General features: G+C 47.1%; 1 protein-coding gene across 1 annotated transcript in view; it reads left to right on the top strand.

The window, feature by feature from the left end:
* ADAM12 (ADAM metallopeptidase domain 12) overlaps positions 1 to 19,254 on the top strand; it is a 388,630-nt gene that overhangs the window by 345,421 nt on the left and 23,955 nt on the right. The window contains exons 15-21 of the mRNA XM_070470396.1: positions 373 to 481; positions 591 to 789; positions 3,390 to 3,467; positions 6,173 to 6,281; positions 9,973 to 10,108; positions 10,687 to 10,795; positions 12,870 to 13,049. Coding sequence (XP_070326497.1) covers positions 373 to 481; positions 591 to 789; positions 3,390 to 3,467; positions 6,173 to 6,281; positions 9,973 to 10,108; positions 10,687 to 10,795; positions 12,870 to 13,049 — 920 coding nt within the window. The remainder of the gene's footprint in view (positions 1 to 372; positions 482 to 590; positions 790 to 3,389; positions 3,468 to 6,172; positions 6,282 to 9,972; positions 10,109 to 10,686; positions 10,796 to 12,869; positions 13,050 to 19,254) is intronic.

Here is a 19,254-nt window from a genome sequence, read left to right as displayed (position 1 = left end):
TGGAATGCAAGCTGTGCTGTGAGCTGAGTGGGCTCAGGCATCAGCCAAGATGCCAGGTGAGGTTTCTCTGGACGCTGGAACACATCTCCCTTTAGAAAGCCAGGTGGTGGTTTTGTCTACTAAGTCATGTGCGAGTCTTGTGACCCCACGGACTGTAACCTGCCCGGCTCCTCTGGCCATGGGATGTCCTAGGCAAGGATACTGGAGTGGGTTGCCATTTCCTCCTTCAGGGGATCTTCCTGACCCAGGGATGGAACCCGAGTCTCCTGCTCTGCAGGAGGATTCTTTACCGACGCAGCCACCAGGGCTATTCAGAGAAGACTACCCCAGACGCTTGCCAGAGGTGAGAGCGCTGCTTTGCTTCTGTTTCAGGTGCCAAACCCGCCCCCGGGATCTGCTTTGAGAGAGTCAACTCCGCAGGTGACCCTTATGGCAACTGCGGCAAAGATTCCAAGAGCTCCTTTGCCAAGTGCGCGATGAGGTACGGAGGGTCCGTGTCCTGACCACGCCCTGCCTTCAAACCTCCCAGGTTCCTCAGGGCTGCTTCCGCACTTTCCCTCTCTGAGGACTGTCTGTTCTTGCCTTTCCAGAGACGCTAAGTGTGGAAAAATTCAGTGTCAAGGAGGTGCCAGCCGACCCGTCATTGGTACCAATGCCGTTTCCATAGAAACGAATATCCCCCTGCAGGAAGGAGGCCGAATTCTGTGCCGTGGGACCCACGTGTACTTGGGTGATGACTTGCCGGACCCGGGGCTCGTGCTTGCCGGCACCAAGTGCGCAGACGGAAAAGTAAGCCCCACGTGCTCCCGTGGGTCACAAACGTGAGTCTGGAAGGACCCACTGAGAAACGTCCTGTTCGAGACCGGAGTTACAGGGATGGTTGGCTTTTCAAAATCCACTTCTCAGAATGCTGCCTCTGAAATCCAGTTCTTTGCGCCTAGAAGGAAAAAAACAAACAAACAAATCCTAGCTCCTTGTCCAACCATTGAGATGCAGATCTGGGGAAATCGAGCTTGTTTTCTCAGCCCTTCAGTGTTAAGAAGTCTTTTCTGCACACTGGGTGTTACGCGAGTTTCCAGCCAGGAAACGACTCTGGAAGGAAACACAGCAGCGTATTATATTGTTCTTGGAAATGTGGTCTGGGTTTTTGGCACAGTGGGGACTTGTTCTCACCTGGACAGAAGGGGAAGTCAGATGTAGTTTCAGAGACCCCCACAGAGGGACAGGAGAGGGGAGGAGATAGGATAAGCTTAAGGCCAAAGGGGGTTCTTTGGAGACAAGGGGGAAAGGTAGACTGAGATATTTGGGGAGGGAAGTTAGGGATCAAGTCCACAATAATTAAAAAAAAAACAATTGAGATTTTCACATCCTGCCACATTGATTTTTTCCCCACTAAACTTTCTCATCAGAATGAAGGATCGCAAGTTAATAATTAGCATTTTTAGGAAGGAAGATGCTTTGATTAGGGCCCCATTTTCAAAATGAATATGAAACCATTACTAACCAGAGGTCACAGAGCAGAAAGGAAAGGTGCTGAGCCAGCTCCTGCAGCTGGGTCCCCAGGGCAGGAGTTCCCTCCTCCCCACCCTGCCCTCTCCCCTCATATGCCTTTATAAATGCATTATCCTTAAGTAAACAGGATGATATCGAAACACATTGCACATTCTGGGTACCTCCTTAATTGCACACATTCGTTTACAGTCAAGTCTTGACATTAGAATGACACCATTTAAACGGTGATTTGAACAACCAAGGCCAGGTGCATCTGAACACTGAAATTCCAAGGACTCAATTTATCAGTGAGCTTTTCACTTCATGTACAAAATTAAATGTGCTTTGATCTCCTTCCTGCAGAACCCTGGTTCTTTGAAAGCCATCTTTTAGCCTGGCCCATGGGTTGGGGGGAGGGCAGCACCCATCTGCTGTGATTCTGCCTGGGATCCTGCTGTGCTTATTGCAACCCCAGACAGTTTTTTATCAACAGGAATGTGCCAGTCCCCTTGCCCGAGACCCAACCAGCCCTGAGAGCCGCTCAGACCAGCACTTCTTTCGCAGGGCATTCATCTTGCCTTAGATAAGCTGCTGGGGTCAGATGGTGAATGTCTCATAGGAAGGTCCTACTTGATTAAAAATGCTTCTGTAATCTAAAAATTCGACTTTTCTTCCTTTGACTCCACCAATTTGTAACATTTTATGGGAGATTAAGAGCCTGATCCCATGAGTCTGGACCATATTATGCACCTTTGAAATGAAACTAAATTCTTTCAACCAGCCCAGTATCATTTAGCAAATTACTGCCTCTGCAGAGGCTTGATAAATACAAGGGAAGCGTCTGTTCTCTGCTGAGCACTTCTGTTGATGGTTTATGTCATCAACAATAATGCTTGTCAGTCAGTATTTTGGGGAAGTTCTCATATTCTACATTTTCCCTTGCAAGATTATCAGACCCTGGGTTCCTGGAGTCTTTGAGTCTCTACTGGTCCAGGTGAAGGACTAGGCTGTTTTGTTCTCTTCTGTATCTTTTAATAGGAGAGAAAAAATGGGGACAAAAATGCTGCAATATGTAGATTTTGTTGCAAGCTCCAAACAAAAGTCATGAGGAAATCAGTTTCCATAATTGCAGAGTTGACCGAAACCATATAAGATGTCATGAAGATAGAAGACTGCCACAGTGTCCACACTGATGTGAGTCTTGGAATGGGCTGCATTTGGACGCAGCCATCAGAGTCTATGTCCAAGGCAGAGAGCATCATCATGCCATGTGCATGTTAACTGGAAGATGGTCTTCCTGCAGTTTTCCTTTGCTTTCTCTTTTTGTTTTTTAATTTTTATTGGAGTATAGTTGATTTACAATGTTGTGTTAGTTTCAGATGTATAGCAAAGTGAATCAGTTATACATATACATTATATCCACTCTTTTTTAGGTTCTTTTTCCGTATAGGCCATGACAGAGTATATATATATATAGTAGGTCCTTACTATTATCTCTTTTATATATGGTAGTGTGTAATGTCAATCCCAATCTCCCAACTATTGCTCCCCCCACCCTTACCCACTGATAACCATAGTTTGTTTTCTATATTTGTGACTCTTATTTCTGTTTGGCAGGTAAATTCATTTGTACCCTTTTTTTTTAAGTTTCCACATATAAGTGATATTGCAGATATCTGTCTTTCTCTGTCTGACTTCACTCCGTATGACAATTTCTAGCTGTATCCTTGCTGCTGCAAGTGGCATTATTTCATTCTTTTTCATGGCTGAGTAGTATTCCACTGTGTATATGTACCACACCTTCTTTATCCATTCCCCTTTATTCTTTAATACACAGATGCATGTGTGTGTGTTTGTAGATGGACATAGATATTTGCTGTGCTTCCCTCCTTCCCCAGATCTGCCTGAACCGTCGGTGTCAGAATGTCAGTGTCTTCGGGGTGCACGAGTGTGCGGTGCAGTGTCATGGCCGAGGGGTAAGTAGGTGAACTGCCTTCATGTAGCCAGCCCATAATTAAGTTCAGCACCAAATCATTCCTTTGTAAAGTATTTTCACCATCCATCACTTTGTAAAAATATATCAGCGTCTCCTCAATATTTTCTTCTGAAGACATTCATTTTCTTTGACCTTTACATGGTGTAAGAAATGGGATTTTTATTTAACAAAGAAAATCAGATTGAGTGCTAATTATCTCTTAACATTCTGGATTTTTTTGAAAGGACTTTGTCATCTTCAAAGTAATTTTAACACTAACCTTCCTTCATGAAGAGTTTTTCATTAGCCTTTCAAATGGAGCTGTCTCTCTTACAACCAAGATTCAGAATATGTGTCTGAACTGAAATATTTCCAAAAGCAATTAAAATAAACAAGACAGCACATACTGACCACATGTTCTTGAAATCACATGCAATGGGTTTCAACTAAAGAAGGCTGTTGTTTTAGTTCAGAGGATTTGGGGGAGGGGAGGATTCTAATTGTTCAAAACCTAATTTATTTTTCCTGATGGGCTTAATTATTTCCAATGGAATCATATTAATCTTGATTAGCTATGCCAATGGTTCATTTGTTTTTCTGAAGCCTTTTCTGCAGAAATGGTGCTCCAATTTCTATTTTTAAAACTTGCAGACACTTGCTGATGATTCTAACATAGAATTATGGAGGTTTGCATAAGATTACTTTTGTGCTGTAACCGTGAAGGATTGCAGTGTCACCTCAGATGGGTTTGTTGGTGGTGAACGTAGCTGACTGTCAGTATAAAACACAGTCTTTTCATGTCTTCATTGGATCATAGACTTCTTCCTAATGGCTGGAAGGAATGATCTAGTGCAACCTCATTATCTGACTGATGATGGAGTCCAGACCCACATGGGAGTAGTGACACGTCCAAGCTTAGGTGGCCAGTTAGTAGCAATGCTAGATCAGGGACCCTGGACTCCTGACCCTCCAACATCCCTGGCGTCCCATCCACCCGCTGGAGAGGAAAGGCCCACATCCCCTGGGGGTTGAGCAGCTGCTGTGACTTGGGAAGAAGTAACAGCTAGACCCCAACCCTTTCCTTAGTGAGGCCAGGCTCACCAGCAGCCCCTCTGGGGGAAGGGGGCTATAATCTCTCTGCCACAAGCCGTCAAGAGGCCCCTGACTGTGTGGTTCACAGCAGGAGATGGTGCCTGAATCCCAGGGGTGGCGCCCCAGCCGCAGGATCTCTGGGGAGACGGCAGGACACTCAGACTCCAGGCAGCCTGGGCGGTGCTAATGACAGTTAACTCTGCTTCATGTGAGCTTCACAGAAACGTACTTTCTCACTTATCGCAGGCTTTCCTGACTGTAGGCCTTCTTGTTGGAAGCATCTGGGTTTGTTGATGTTGACTGTGGTTGATTCATCACAACCTGGGAAACATCACAAACGAGATGTACACCCCAAATATTTCTTGCGCCTTAAAAACATAAAAGTGTGTGTTTGGCCTCATCCAGCAGTATTTTGACGTGGGGCTGAAGCCTACAGGATGGGAGCTCAGCCCTGACTTCTTACACAGAACCACCCAAAGCACGCCATCCACGATGTGTCGTTTGCTTCTCTAAGTGCAAGGGAAACTGAGACACTCACGAGCAACCTGAATGAGGAATCCTTTCTTTTGCAGCTTTTCCCGATCATTTTTCAGTTGTCCTTCCCATTCCAAATTTGTCCAAAGTTGTTTCTAGGGCTTTACCCATCATCCCGCATTCCCAAAGCATTCAGTCTCATTGTCTTTCTAGAAAGGATTCCCTCTTGAGTTCATAATCATTTTCCATTGGTTCCTATAGTAGTCTAGTCAGTTCCATGTACAACAATACATACCAGTAACAGGTAGAATGTCATCACAGGTGGCAACAGCCACCATCAGTCACCCTGGGCCACAGGATGAGCAAGTGTTGACCTCTCTGTGGATCCTCGGGGCCCACCAAGAGCAAAGCCACCCCTCCCACCTTCTTGGGCAGCCCTTTCCCATGGGATCAGAGCCATCATCCTCTTATTTCACCAGGGCACCGTTCACTGCTGGCTGTGTCCACCTCTCAGGGGTAGGAGCTGGACCAGACCTCCACTGCTGAGGGAATCGGAGCAGACTTTCGGGAGGCATCGGGGAGCAGGAGGCCTGGCCGTCAGACTGCTGGGGGACCCCGAGTCACCAGCCTCCCCAAGTACCCTGTCTGAAGGTGCCCAGGGTTGTCAGACCCTTGATGCCCAAGGACATGGATTCCGTGTCCCAGCAGCAGGGTCCCTTCCTCACTACTGAGAGGTCCTCCCATCTCAGCCAGATTGGGAGGGTTTCCTGGATCTAAAAGGAGGGACCTGGAAACTGAGAAGAAAAAGAGGTGGGAGGGAGCGTGTGAGCCCTGATGGTCTCCATCTTTCTCTCAACAGCTGCTGATGTAAGAACAGCACATTCTGTTACATTTGCGGCCTCAGGCTCCTGACGCGCTCATTTGCGGCCTCAGGCTCCCGACGCGCTGACGTGGTGCTGGGTGCAGGGTGGATCTTCGCAGCGGTGTGTCCAGAGTCTGGCTGCACCCGTGTGGTGGGGGCGCTGACCACAGGGCCTTTGCTTCACTGTGGGGCTCGGTCAGGGCTCAGAGACTTGGCGCTGCCCCCGATCGGAGGCACGTCCTAACCCTGCCTCCCTCTCTGTCCCCCGCTGCCCAAAGGTGTGTAACAACAGGAAAAACTGCCACTGCGAGCCCCACTGGGCGCCTCCCTTCTGTGACAGGTTTGGCTTCGGAGGGAGCACGGACAGCGGCCCCGTCCGGCAAGCAGGTTAGTGGCGACAGCGCATCCCGGGGAGTGGGCCGAGCTCCCGAGGGGCAGCGGGAAGCCAGGCCCTCGGGGGGCCATTGCAGGCAGCACAGAGGACCCGCCAGCCCTCGGGTGGGTGCACAGCTGGAAACCCGGTGGGGACCTGGGGACCCCATAGGCTGAGGCCCCTGTTTCCAGACCCTCTCTCGTCCTTCCCTGATCTTTGCAGAGACTCCTTGCCCTGCTTTGCTCTGAGGCTGAGGTTGCCGGGCTTCCCAGCTGGCGCCAGTAATCAAGAATCCTCCTGCCAATGCAGGAGATGCAGGTTTGATCCCTGGGTCAGGAAGATCCCCTGGAGAAGGAAATGGCCACCCACTCCAGTATTCTCACCTGGAGAGTCCCATGGACAGAGGAGCCTGGCGGGCTACAGTCCATGGGATCACAAAGAGTCAGCCATGTCTGAGCGACTGAGCGCATACCACCTGTGACATTTTCTCAGTTAAGGTCATCCTACCACAGACTGCCAAGAGGGTGTGTGCCTCATGGTCAGAGGATCAAATGCTTGGTCAAGGCCAGCCTTCTTTACTGAGGCCGAGAGCTGTGAAGTCAAGTGCCTTTTAAAGCTCTTACTAGAAAGATGCCATCCTCTTCATAAAGGGACTGGTCCCAGCCCAGCAGTCACCTTTGCTGAGCTGTTGTTCCCTGCGGGCACCAGGCTTCACGTTTTGCAGGCATTAATTGAATCCTTACAAAAGTCGGCATTCTTCTTCTTTCTTGGCATACAAAGGTCCTGAGGCTCAGAGAAGTTAAGTAACTTTCACAGAGTCACACAGCGAAGACTGAGACAGAGGTCTACCCATGTAGAGGCCCCGAAGGGCGGCTGCGCTGGGATCATCAATTCTTGTCTCCCCAGAGATGATAAGCGGTCTCCTAGCGCAGGACCGTCTTCTCTGAGAGATTGGCAGCCGGTGAAGGGGCACGTCAGGGTGACGCCCCCTTTGAAGTAGAAGCAGCAAGTCCAGTGGTGCAGAGAGCCCACCGTGAGCCCTGCTGGCAAGTCAGGGGCGGGGTGGGCAGGAATTGCCCAAACACACTTGTGTTGCCACCTTGGCACCCACCTGCACCCCCAGGGCAGCCACCAGTGGCTGACGGAGGAAGTCATGCATCCTGCAGTGATGGGCGGGGTTGAATCTGTGGCTTGGCCAGCGTTTCCATGACAACAGACATAACACTGCTCTGCAGGGCCAGGTAGGAGAGACCCTCCAAGCAGGCACATCTGGAGAAGCAGTGTCGTGTCGTGAGGAAGGGAAGGGAACTTCTGGTCATCCCTGTACTAAAAGGTGGACGAGTCTCCGCGCTGCTTCCAAGGGCACCGAGGGGCCCGCGCTCTGAGCCTGGCCCCGCAGCAGGTGGCCAGAGGGCCTCCAGGTCTCATCTCAGCGCGTGTCCATCCCAGGAGATAATGAGCTGGGTCTGGCCCAGCCTCCCTGTTCCTCACTGCCGCCTATGCCTTGATGGCTGGCCTCTCAGCTGCAACTTAATTTTCTAATTGGCCATTAAGAGTTTATTGTTCAAAAACAGTGGGGTTTTCGTTTTTAATGCATCAGAAACCCTGCCACCCGTTCCATCCACATTCAAGTGAGCCAGATATTCAAGGAATTGCAGAAGATGGTGGGAGACAGGCCACATGATCTGAGTGTCTTTTTGGTGTGGACACCGGGGAGTCTCAGGGTTGGGAGTTGCCAAAACATGGGGAACCCACTGAGTCACTAGCTCTTCATTGTACCAGGTAAGAATATTTTTTAAATGAAAACAACTGAAGAGCCAAACCCATCCACTGTTGCCATCCTTTCATAAAAGAAAATAGGTTTAATCTCTTACCCCCAAAACACCTGAAAAAGAGGGGCCTTGAGAAGCCGGCCAAGGGTTATACAGGGAAGGCCACACCATGGGTCTTACTCTTCAATGCAGCCACCCATGGGACCGGGGCTCAGAAGTTCCTGAAGCCGGTATCTCTCCAGCATCTGCCAGGCGCCAGCTGCTTCTGTCAGTGTTTAATAACTAATCAGTTGAAGACTTAGGGATTTGATTTGAAAAAACTAGAAACTATACTCCAATCCTTTGCCACCTGATGCAAAGAGCCGACTCATTGGAAAAGACCCTAATGCTGGGAAAGATTGAAGGCAGGAGGAGAAGGGGATGACAGAGGATGAGATGGCTGGATGGCATCGCCGACTCAATGCACATGAGTTTGAGTCACCTCCAGGAGATGGTGAAGGACAGGGAAGCCTTTTTAATAAGCTGTGTTAAAGCACAATAGGACCCTAACCAGAGGCCCCTTGACTGCCAGCTCAGTCTCAAAAGAGGCGCGTGTTGGCCAGGAAACCAGAGCAAGGCTTTTCCAGTAACACTGAACAAGAGAATCGAGACAGTCTTATGTTGATTGTCTCCCTAAAGGCACATCCTTGGTAGGACTTGTCAGTTGAGGACAAAGTCCAGAAACAGGGTGTGAAGTCTTTCTCCCCCGGGGTGGGAGCAGCTTCTCCGGTTGGAGGTGGGAGAGCCTGGGTGATGGAAGCCACCGCCGTGGCCATCAGCAGCAGCCCAGAAAGACTGCAGGGCACCTAGCGAGTGACAGCGACTCTGGCCGCTGGTGGGAGAACAGGCCGGTGGATTGAGACCTGCGCTCTCAAGGAGCCCACAGCCCTGGTGAACCCCCGACTGCTGGCGCCCAGAGCCCTCCAGACAGCCCTTGGCCACAGCTGCAGTCAAACCAACTCGACGGCTTGATTTTCCCTTCCTTTCTGCATCCTTGAGGAATCGTAGAGTCTCTGTACTAAACAAAATAGGATCAAGTCACAGAAAAGGGATCTTTCCTTCAAGAAAGGAAACAGCACCCTCCCAGAGACAGCAGTTTGCCCCCCACAGGCTGTGTTTTAAGTCCCTAACACAACAAAACAAAATCCAAGGGCGTTTCATTTAAACAGAGTTTTCTTTTTCACCATCCAATTTGATGATAGCCAGAAGTAAGATCTTGGTCTAAAAAACTTCAAGAAAAAACCAAAACAGATTCCAATCCCCAAGAATGAGAGAAGGAAAGAGACTGAAGGAGTATCACTGGGGCTGGGAAGACTTCAATTTGGGGACCACTTGGTTCTAATGGTTGAAAAAAAAAATCTGCCTGCAATGCAGGAGACCCAGATTTGATCCCTAGGTTGGTAACATCCCCTGGAGAAGGAAATGGCTGCCCACTCCAGTATTCTTGCCTGGAGAATTCCATGGACAGAGGAGCCTGGTGGGCTACAGTCCATGGGATTGCAGAGTCAGACACAACTGAGCGACTAACACTTTGACTTCACTTTGGTTCTGATGGGATTCTAGTGACAGCTCCCTGTTACTTTCTCTGACCACCGTTCCCCTGCTGTTGGCATGCTCGGGGGCCCATGTGGCCAGAGCTGTGGTCCCACCTGCCAGATTATATTCCCCTTTAGCAAGTTCCAGACTTGTCAGAAATGAATGATGGCAAGGCAGATTGCACCTCAAACACGACCTTTGAAGTAAGGCTAATTTATCCATACACCATTCAAGGATTTACTCACTGCATTTCTGTTCTTTCCTTCCAAGTTCGTTTTGCCATAAATGTCACAATTTCGTACTCCCCATATTTCACTATAACTGCCTCCTTCTCTGAGTCGAATGTGCTTTGTTTCAGATAACCAGGGTTTAACGATAGGAATTCTGGTCACCGTCCTCTGTCTTCTTGCTGCTGGATGTGTGGTTTACCTCAAAAGGAAGACGTTGATACGACTGCTGTTTACAGACAAAAAAAACACCATTGAAAAGCTAAGGTACCCTGGGTCGGGGTCATCTTTTCAAGAAATGGCATTTGAAAGAACTGCTTATCACTGTGTTTCCTTAGCAAAGAAGGGGTCAGATTTTCGGTTGGTTTGGTTGTTTTAACATTTCTTCCAGACCAGCTGCCCCTTCACTTTCCCCTCTTTGTTTATTACATAAATAAGCAGGGTGTTGATGACTTCCACTGGTGTGTTTTTCCCCACCCTAACCTTAGTAATTTTTATAAGACAGGGGATATTAAAACATTTTATCAGCTGGAGTAGCTTTTGATCCAAATATACTCCAAGATGTTGCTAAAATGCCAGCTTTATGCAAAACGTTTCCCAGGTGTCACAGAGCTGTGCTTCTATGCATTGCAAGAACTAGTTTAACAGAATAATGGCTCTGGGGGAAAGAACTCAGTATTTATATTTTAGTCCTGTAAGAGATTAAATCTTTTCTCTTGCATGGTTACCACACTGAGTTAAAAGAAGTGAGTGTGTTTTGAGCGTTACTATGAACGGAACAAGAAAAGTCGAGTCAGGCAAAGGTTGCGGCGCCCCCCAGTGGCGTGTCTGGGGTTGCCTTGCAGGTGCGTGCGCCCTTCCCGGCCGCCCAGGGGCCCCCAGCCCGGCCAGACCCACCTCACCCATCTCAGCAAAGGCCCGATGAGAAAGCCGCCACCGTCCAGCACACCTAAGGTGAGTTTCCAACAGACGCGAGAGGTGAGTGCGTGCGTGCGTGAGGACGTGGGTTTTTCAACAAGAAATTGAGCAGGACTCGACCCCGAGACTCTTCCTGAAAAGCACTGGGTCAGGCCGCTCGATGCGACGGTTGGGGCTAGGAGAGGCTCGGGCTACCGGATTCCACTGCGCCCACATCCCGGCAGGGTCGTGGTCTTGGTCATCACCCCCCCTTCACCTAGGCGGCCGGCCTCCATGGGGGACCGCAGGCCGGGTCCTGACGCTGGACCCCTGCTGTGATGCGAGGGCGCCATGGGCTTGGGGGCTTCTGTGGCTCCCTGCTACTCTCGGGGTACTTCTAAGGGTCACATTGAGGGTACTTCTAAGAGTTAGGACTTTTCTGAGTTACTCCCAGAGTATTTCAAAAGTTACTCCCAGACTCTTTCTAAGCGTAACTCTGAGCCCTTGGTTGGGCCCATTTTGCTCCAACCATGGACTATGGAAGCTCTGTCCAACCCACAGCTTCAAAGAGCTGGATCCTTAAAGGGCCTCCCACTGCCTGCTGTCTCTTAACTTTCCTGCTTCCCTGGTGAATGTTGACTAGCATTCACTCTGATATTTAGTTTCCCTCACCAAGTGTTTCTGATATATCTACAAGAATTCCTGAATATTGAACTCATTCAACAAGAGTCCAGAATGTAGCAGGAAACAATGTTAGTGTCAATAAAAGACAAATGATTTTTAAAATCATTATCAGGTATTCAGTAAGCAAAAAAATAAAAAGAAAAATCTATTTTATCTCCCTCAATCCAAAAAGTGTAGAGAGTTGGGTTCTAAAGAGAAGTCATCCCTAATAAGCATTGCCACTTTCTACCCCCAACCATGGGACATGTGGGAAAAACAGCTTTAGTTGTAAGAGGCAAAGATGCAGCTTTATTTTGAAGGACCAAAAACCAGAAATGACCCAAATACCAATCAACAGGCAGGAGGGTAAACACATTTTATTATATTTACACAGTGGGATGTTATTCAGAATAAGACAAAATGAACTATTGATACACACGACATCTTGGATACATCTCAAAATAATCATGCCGAGTGAAAGAAGCCAGACCAAAAACAATGATTCCATTTATATAAAATTCTAGAAAATGAAAACCAATTTATAATGACTGAAATTGTGTCAATAATTACTGGGAAAAGGGGAGGGAAGGACTTCACAAGTCAAAGAACTAGTGAAAATTAGACATAGCTCATGATGGCAATGGGTAGGTTCATTGTTTCACCTATTGTGATGGTTTCATGGGTGTGAAATTTACCAAATGTACATTTTAAATATTGACTGCAACTAACATTCAATTAAACCTCAGTAAAGCTGTTTTTAGAGAGAAAGGAATAAAAGCGGGAGGCAGGGAGGGACAGGTGTGTGAGGCTCACGCTGTATCCATTCTCATCTGTCACTAAAAACGAGGCCACCGCGTGGGCATTGTTCCTCCAGGCCCCGCCCCCAGCTCCGCCCCTGGCTTCCAGGATCCCCGATGCTCCTCCTTCCTTGGTGCTCATTGAGCCTTGTGAACATTGAACTGCATCTCATTTTCACAAAGTCCTTTGAATTTCCTGAATTGCTGGTCTGTGTCTTTATACGTGCTGGCACTTCCTGAGGTGCCTTGCACTTACCTGCTAATTAATTAATTCAGTTTTTAAAAAATTCAAGTAGAAATCAATCCCAGACCTGAATGGGAAGGAAACAAAATTTTTAAAAAAAGAGGGGATATAGGTGTGCCTATAGCTGGTTCACCTTGCTGTGCAGTGAAGGCTAGCACAACATTGAAAAGCAACTATCTCAATAAAGAAATTAAAGCTTAAGGAAAAAGTCAGCCCCCAGGGGTTCAGATTTGGGGGTGGAGAAGGGTGCTTCTGTTAGAATTGTTTACGTAAATAATAATGCATTCCCTTTCCTGTAACTCCTTGATTTCTCGCCCTTGCTCCAGCCCCTTCCCCCCCGCAGCTTTAGCAGAGGAGTTACACTGCGTGTCCCTCCGGGGGTTACCCAGTAACGATCCCATCATGGCTCTTTGCTCTGACCCCGCAGGACCACACCCGGAGACTGCCACCGTGTCTGCCCGTGGACGTCAGCAGACCCCTCAAGGCCCTCGACGCCCCTCGGCCGAGTTCCCCGCAGCGAGGGCTCCCACCTCTGCACCAGGCTCCTCGTGTGCCCTGCGTCCCTGCCAGACCCCTGCCGGCCAACCCTGCACTCAGACAGGCCCAGGTACGCCTTCAGCGCTTAACCTGATGGAGGTGCTTGGAATCCAGACTCTGCTACTTGCTAGCGTCTGAACTTGGACAGGTTGCTTAAGTTCTCGGCGCCTGTATAAAACAGAGTTAACTCAGCTCCTGACATGGGTAAATGAGATCATCCATGGGAAGCATACTAAATGTACTAAACAGTGTCTGGGGCATAGTTGTGGTGCAATATAGTTTAGTTATCCTGAGGGATTTTTTAATTTATTTTTGGTTGCTCTAGGTCTTCGTTGCCACGCATGGGCTTTCTCTAGCTGCAGCGTGCGGGCTGCTCACTGTGATGGCTGTGATGGCTTCTCTCGTTGCAGAGCATGGGGCCTAGGGCGTGGGCTCAGTGGGTGTGATGCGCAGGCTTAGTTGCTCTGAGGCACGCGGAATCTTCTTGGACCAGGGATCACACCTTCGTCCCCTGCGTTGGCAGGCAGATTCTTAACCACTGGACTGCCAAGGAAGTCCTCTTAGGAATATTTTTATCTCTTCTATTCAGAATAGTGAGGGTGCCCATTCAACTTGTCATCTATACCAACAGTCTCCAGCCTTTTTGGCACCAGGGTCTGGTTTCATGGAAGGCAGTTTTTCCATGGATGAGGGGTAGAGAGGATGGTTTCTGAATGATTCAAGTGCATTACATTTGCTGTGCACTTGATTTCTATTATTGTCATATCACCTTCACCTCAGATCACCAGGCATTAGATCCCAGAGGTTGGGGACCCCTGATCTATATACTATGACATTTTAGAGAATGACAGGTGGCACTGTGAATAATTCAGCTTGACCAATAAAACAGATATTTACAATAAATACAATAAGATTCCTGATACTTTGGCCACCTGATGCAAAGATCCGACTCATTGGGAGATAGGAATGGTAATGGGCCTACTTTCTTACCATTTTTCACCTTCAAAAATTATTTACAAAAATCTTTACCACTGATTTAGTTTCCGCACACGAGTTGTAAGAGTATATAACATACTTTATGTGTATGATCTCATTTTTATACTGTTGGAAGTAACAGTTTCTGTTTGTATGACAGGAAACTTGAGGTGGGCACAAAAGTAAAAACCAAATGCAAACCACAAAGATATACATTGTAAGCAAATGTATAACTGGTAAGAAAAATGGTATAACCATTTTAAGCCTCTTAATGTATATAAATATTTTTCAAGACTGACATGCCCTTATGTTCCCATACTAGTACAGAACATCTATCTCACCATGACTTTGCTAGTATTAAGTATTACTATTTCAAAGCTTTGCCCATTTGATACATAAAATAGCTTTTTCCATCTAGTAGTTCTATGAATCACTGAAAGGGATGTTGACGTTTCCAACTATAAATGTGTCTCTCTTCAGCCATCAGTTTTTACTTCCTATGTTTTGAAGCTCTGTTGTTTGTGGCACAAAACAATCTGATTGTTGTGTCTTCTTGGTGAACCGACCCTTTTATCATTATGTAACGCCCTTCACTTTGGGCTTCCCTGGTAGCTGTAAAGAATCCATCTGCCAGTGCAGGAGATGCGGTAGACGTGGGTTCAATCCCTGGATTAGGAAGACCCCCTGGAGAAGGAACTGGCAACTCACCCCAGTATTCTTGCCTGGAGAATCCCATGGACAGAGGAGCCTGGCCAGCTAAAGTCCATGGGGTCGCGAAAGAGTTGGATGTGGCCTAGCAACTAAACAACAACAACAAATGTCCTTTCTTGGCTCTGGCGACTTTGTTCTAAGATCTATTTTATCTCACATTAATACATCTGCTCAGCTTTCTTTTGACTGGGGTTTGCAAGGAATGTGTTTTTCCATCTCTTTACTTTTACTTATGTCATTTTACTTGAAATGAGTTTCTGAGAAACAGCATATAGTCAAGTCATGTATTTTTCATCCATTCTGTCAGTCACTGGCTTTTAACTGGTGTGTATAGACCATTTACTTTTAATACAATTATTGATAGAAGTGAAGTCTGCCATTATAATGTTTTTATCATGCTCCTCTTTCCTGACTTCCTGGAGGTTTGTGAAACATTTTTCACTATTCCGTATTGATCATCTGTAGTGTTTATGAGATAAGTCCGTACTTTTTTGTCTGACTGCCTAAGGGCAGAGCTTCTCAGCCTCAGTATCGTTGACATTTTGGGCTGGAAGACTGTTGTATCGGACCGTCCTGTGTATCATAGACTGATTAGCAGCATCTTGGTTTCTACCAGCTGTAGATGGCAGTAGCATGTGTAATCATACCTCTAAACATTGCCAGATGTCTCCTAGGAGACAAAATCACCCCTAATTGAAAACTGCTGCTCTGAAGATTACATTGTATGTACATAATGTATCACAGTCTACTAGTATCAATATTTTATCACTTCAAGTGGAAGGTAAAGCTTTGCCATCTCTTCCTTCCCTTTATTCCCCCCCCACCCCTTGGTGATATGGATGCCTTCAGTGTTACCTTTATGTAGTGAGACCACTTTAGATGTTGTCATTTTTGCTTTTAACCACCAGGCATCATTTTTTAAACTTAAGAAGAATGGTTTGCAGTACCTACTCATATCGTTCCTCCTCCTGTTCTTTCTTCACTTCTGACGTTCCGGGATTCTTTCTGTTATCGTTTCCTTCCTATCTGAAAACACTTCTTTTATTCCATTTCACCAGGTCTGCTGGTGAAAAATTCTCTTAGTTTACCTTCCTCTGAACATGTCTGTTTCACTCTCATTACTGAAAAGTGTTTTCCATAGATATAGAATTCTGGGTTGACTGTTTTCTTCTTTCAAGATGTGAGAAGTGTTGCCCTGCTTCCTTCTGATCTTCGTAGTGATAAGAAACCCACTGGAAAGTTCCATCCACAGGCTTTGTTCCAGGGAAGAGATGAGGCCTGTTACTGTAGGGAGGGATGGATGATAGGGCTGGGCCATATCCAGGATGTGGTACCCAGCGGGGAGAGCAGGACATGATTTCTTTCTAGTTTCACTGGGAGGTAGAGTTAGGTCAGCTCTGGCCACAATGTATCTCTTACTGGCTCATGTGTCTTCTGTTCTTTCAGCTAAAGACAGGCTCTCCTCGGGCCTTTTTTCCTTTTTTCAGTCTGATGCTATTGGCATTTTCAGATTGGGGGAGCACCTCTCCAGAGCCCAGGCCAAGATATAAAGAAGGGGGAAATGGAAAAACAAGGACTCACTGCTGGGCAGTCCTTGAGTTCTGAGGTCCCTCTTGTTGTTTAGTCACGACGTCGTGTCTGACTGTAACCCGCCAGGCCCCTCTGTCCATGGGATCTCCAGGCAAGAATACTGGAGGGGGTTGCCATGCTCCTCCTCCAAGGCATCTTCCAGACCCAGGGATCGAAACTGCGTCTCCTGTGTCTCCTGCATTGGCAGGCAGGTTCTTTATCACTGAGCCACTTGAAGCCCTCTGAGATCCCTAGCCAGTCCATTTGCTTCTCTCCATCTTTCAGAATGTCTGTCGGTTGCTTTATGGACTTTCTCCAGACTTTTATGTTGTAATTTGCAGGAGGAATAGGGTGAAATGTGCTTATTTCATCTCATCCAGACCTCATTTCTCTCTGCATCTCTTTGACTGCTGGTACATTTGAACTGCTTTTTGTAACTCTATTAACAAAGTGTGCTGGTAAATTGACTGTCCAAAAAAACAAAAAACAAAAGCCTCGATTTGTAGGTGATTTCTCTGCTGGGAAAACTCCACCATGATCAATTTCAGGTTATTGAGGTGATGTCTCTGAGTTAGGAGCAGAGAATCAGCCGGTGTGCGCCGGTAGTGGCCGGCTCCAGCACACAGCTGCTATTAACTGTATTTGTTCTGTGAGTTATCTGTTCCCATTCTTTGCCTGTTTTTCTATATTTGAGAGTTTTTCTTCCTTATTTGTTCGAGTTCATTTTCTTAATAGGCTAAAAATACTTACCTATTCCCAGTAATTTAGTGTAAACATCTCCCTAGTTTACCTTTCAGTTTTAATTATGTGGGTTTTTTTTTTTTTGGTATAAAAATTCCAGTTTTGAGTATTTATTAATCCTTGATGAATCCTCCTATTCCTTTTGTGCTTACAAAGTTCTCTCGCATTTCAATCAATCAAGATCCACCTGTAACTTCTTGTTTATTTTGTTGCCCGTTGATGGTATTTTACATTCATTTTTTGAACCTGTCTTGGATTTACATTAGTGGAAGGGATGGGTACTTTCTAAACTTCTCTGGGCATGTGGATTTTTTTTCGAGAATCTGATGAAGTCTATGAACCCTTGAAAATGCATCCATACACAATACTTCATACGCAAATTTCAGAAATTCACAGAACCCATCAGCCTCTTCTCCAAGGATTCTCGTGTCCTGAGGCTTTCCCTGCCTCTCTCTAAGTAGCTCAGCCATGTACCATGTGACACTGGGACTCTCACTAACAAGAAAAGATATTTTTACTTGCTGGTGTCTTTTTTTCCTACCAGCAGTGAGTGCCTACAGAAGTGATGACGCCTTCAAGATTTCCTTTAAAGCAGGCCTCAAAAAAGGCCTTCATTCTGTTTTATGAAACTAAGGAAATGTTACCCTTTAAACATTAGTAGCTGAAAAATCCACATTTCTCACTCCAGGCTGGGGTCTGTCTGGAGCTTTTCCGAGACATATGATCTGGATTAGGCTCGCGCTTTCTCATCACACCGAGGGGACCGGCATTAATCCCATGCAGGTGCGGCGCCTCTTGGAGGTGGTTCTTGTTTGGCGGCACAGATCGAATCCACTGACCCTTGGTACTCTAGCGTTACCCATGCCCTGTCCCCCGGGACGCGACAGACACATGCTCGGTGGCTAGCCCTGCGTCATCCATCCAGGCTTACCACCCACACTTCGCAGAAGGAAAACGCTTTCGTAAACATCACAATAGTGGTTGACCTCACGTCTGAAGGGTGAGTTCGTTCTTCACAGAAAAGGCTCCGTCTTGCCATCAAGTGTTCTGTGTGATCTTTAAAACTCAAGGACAGCTGAATCCGCCCTCTTCTCTTGTCCGCAGATGGGCCTTTCTGGGCTACCATTTCCTTCTCAGGGAAATGAGCCTTGCAACTCAAGCTTCTCAAACTAACTCCTCGGCCTTGATCGAGGAAGCGAACTTTCATTTCCTTTTCATCCTGTCAGCTCTTTGAGAGGAAAAGCATTCAGTATATTCATCTGGCTTTTAGCTGACTGCTGCCAAGTTCTCCCGAAACACAGCCTGAGCATGAAAGGCAAAGTGTGGGCTTGAGAAAAGGCTCTAAAAATGATGGGGGAAAAAAAAAGAAGTCACACACAGGGGTGTGTGGTCACGTACAACTGTGCGCGGGCAGGGAGCCTGATAGAATAGCGTTGTTCTGCCTGGCACAGTCCTGGCCCTGCTCTGCCTGGCATGTTATGTTCACAAGTCACCAGGAACAGGCACATCAGTGAGGAGATCAGACAAACCAGCGCCCCTGCCAGCTCATGGACCACTTCAGAGTGTCCGTGAAGTGTCCCCAGGGACAGCACTGCATAGAGTTCATCTCAGATTCTGGAAGAGAAAAAGGAGGAAAGAAAAACAGGGCAAGTTCCAGGAGTGGCTACCAAAGGATCCCAGAGGGCTTGGGGCGGCTTTCTGATGATGTTGTAGCCCCCCATTCCGAGAACAAACTCACTCAGAAGGACAATGCAGATAGTGGAGTGCAGTTTATTACACCAGCGGGCCCAAGGCAGTCTCCTCTTAGCCAAGGACCCCGACCAGTTTTTGTGAAAACCTTATATACCCTAAGTGTACGTGCCCAAACCCACCTCCCCAAATTCCCTGAAACTAGTCTTAACAAAGGAAAAGAAAGATGCAATCAAAGTTAACCCATGATTCATATGCCTTAAGCCTAGGTAGTTAACAGTGGACAATTATCCACAGGCCTGTGGTCATACTCCATAATAGAATTTGTGATTCTATCCAGTTACACAGGTAATTAGGGTATTCTTTTAGGCGATGGAGACTCTAGGTATGAGCCCTGGGTCTCTTCCATCCGGGGGGGCCTGGTTTTCCAGTTGGTATGTTGTTTCCATAGATACAGGGCATAGAGCTCACAGTCCACAGTCTGGCCCAAAACGGAGTCCTGCTTTCAAATGGAGCCTGTTCTGTTTCCTCCTATTTATGGTTAATCTTAAGATATTTTAAGTGGTTTTTTACTCTGGATTACAAAAGTG

Source organism: Odocoileus virginianus, chromosome 7 (genome assembly GCF_023699985.2).
Source record: "Odocoileus virginianus isolate 20LAN1187 ecotype Illinois chromosome 7, Ovbor_1.2, whole genome shotgun sequence".
NCBI classification, from domain to species: Eukaryota; Metazoa; Chordata; class Mammalia; order Artiodactyla; family Cervidae; genus Odocoileus; species Odocoileus virginianus.
Note: the sequence above shows the minus strand (reverse complement) of the source record. Positions and strands in the feature narration are given on the sequence as shown.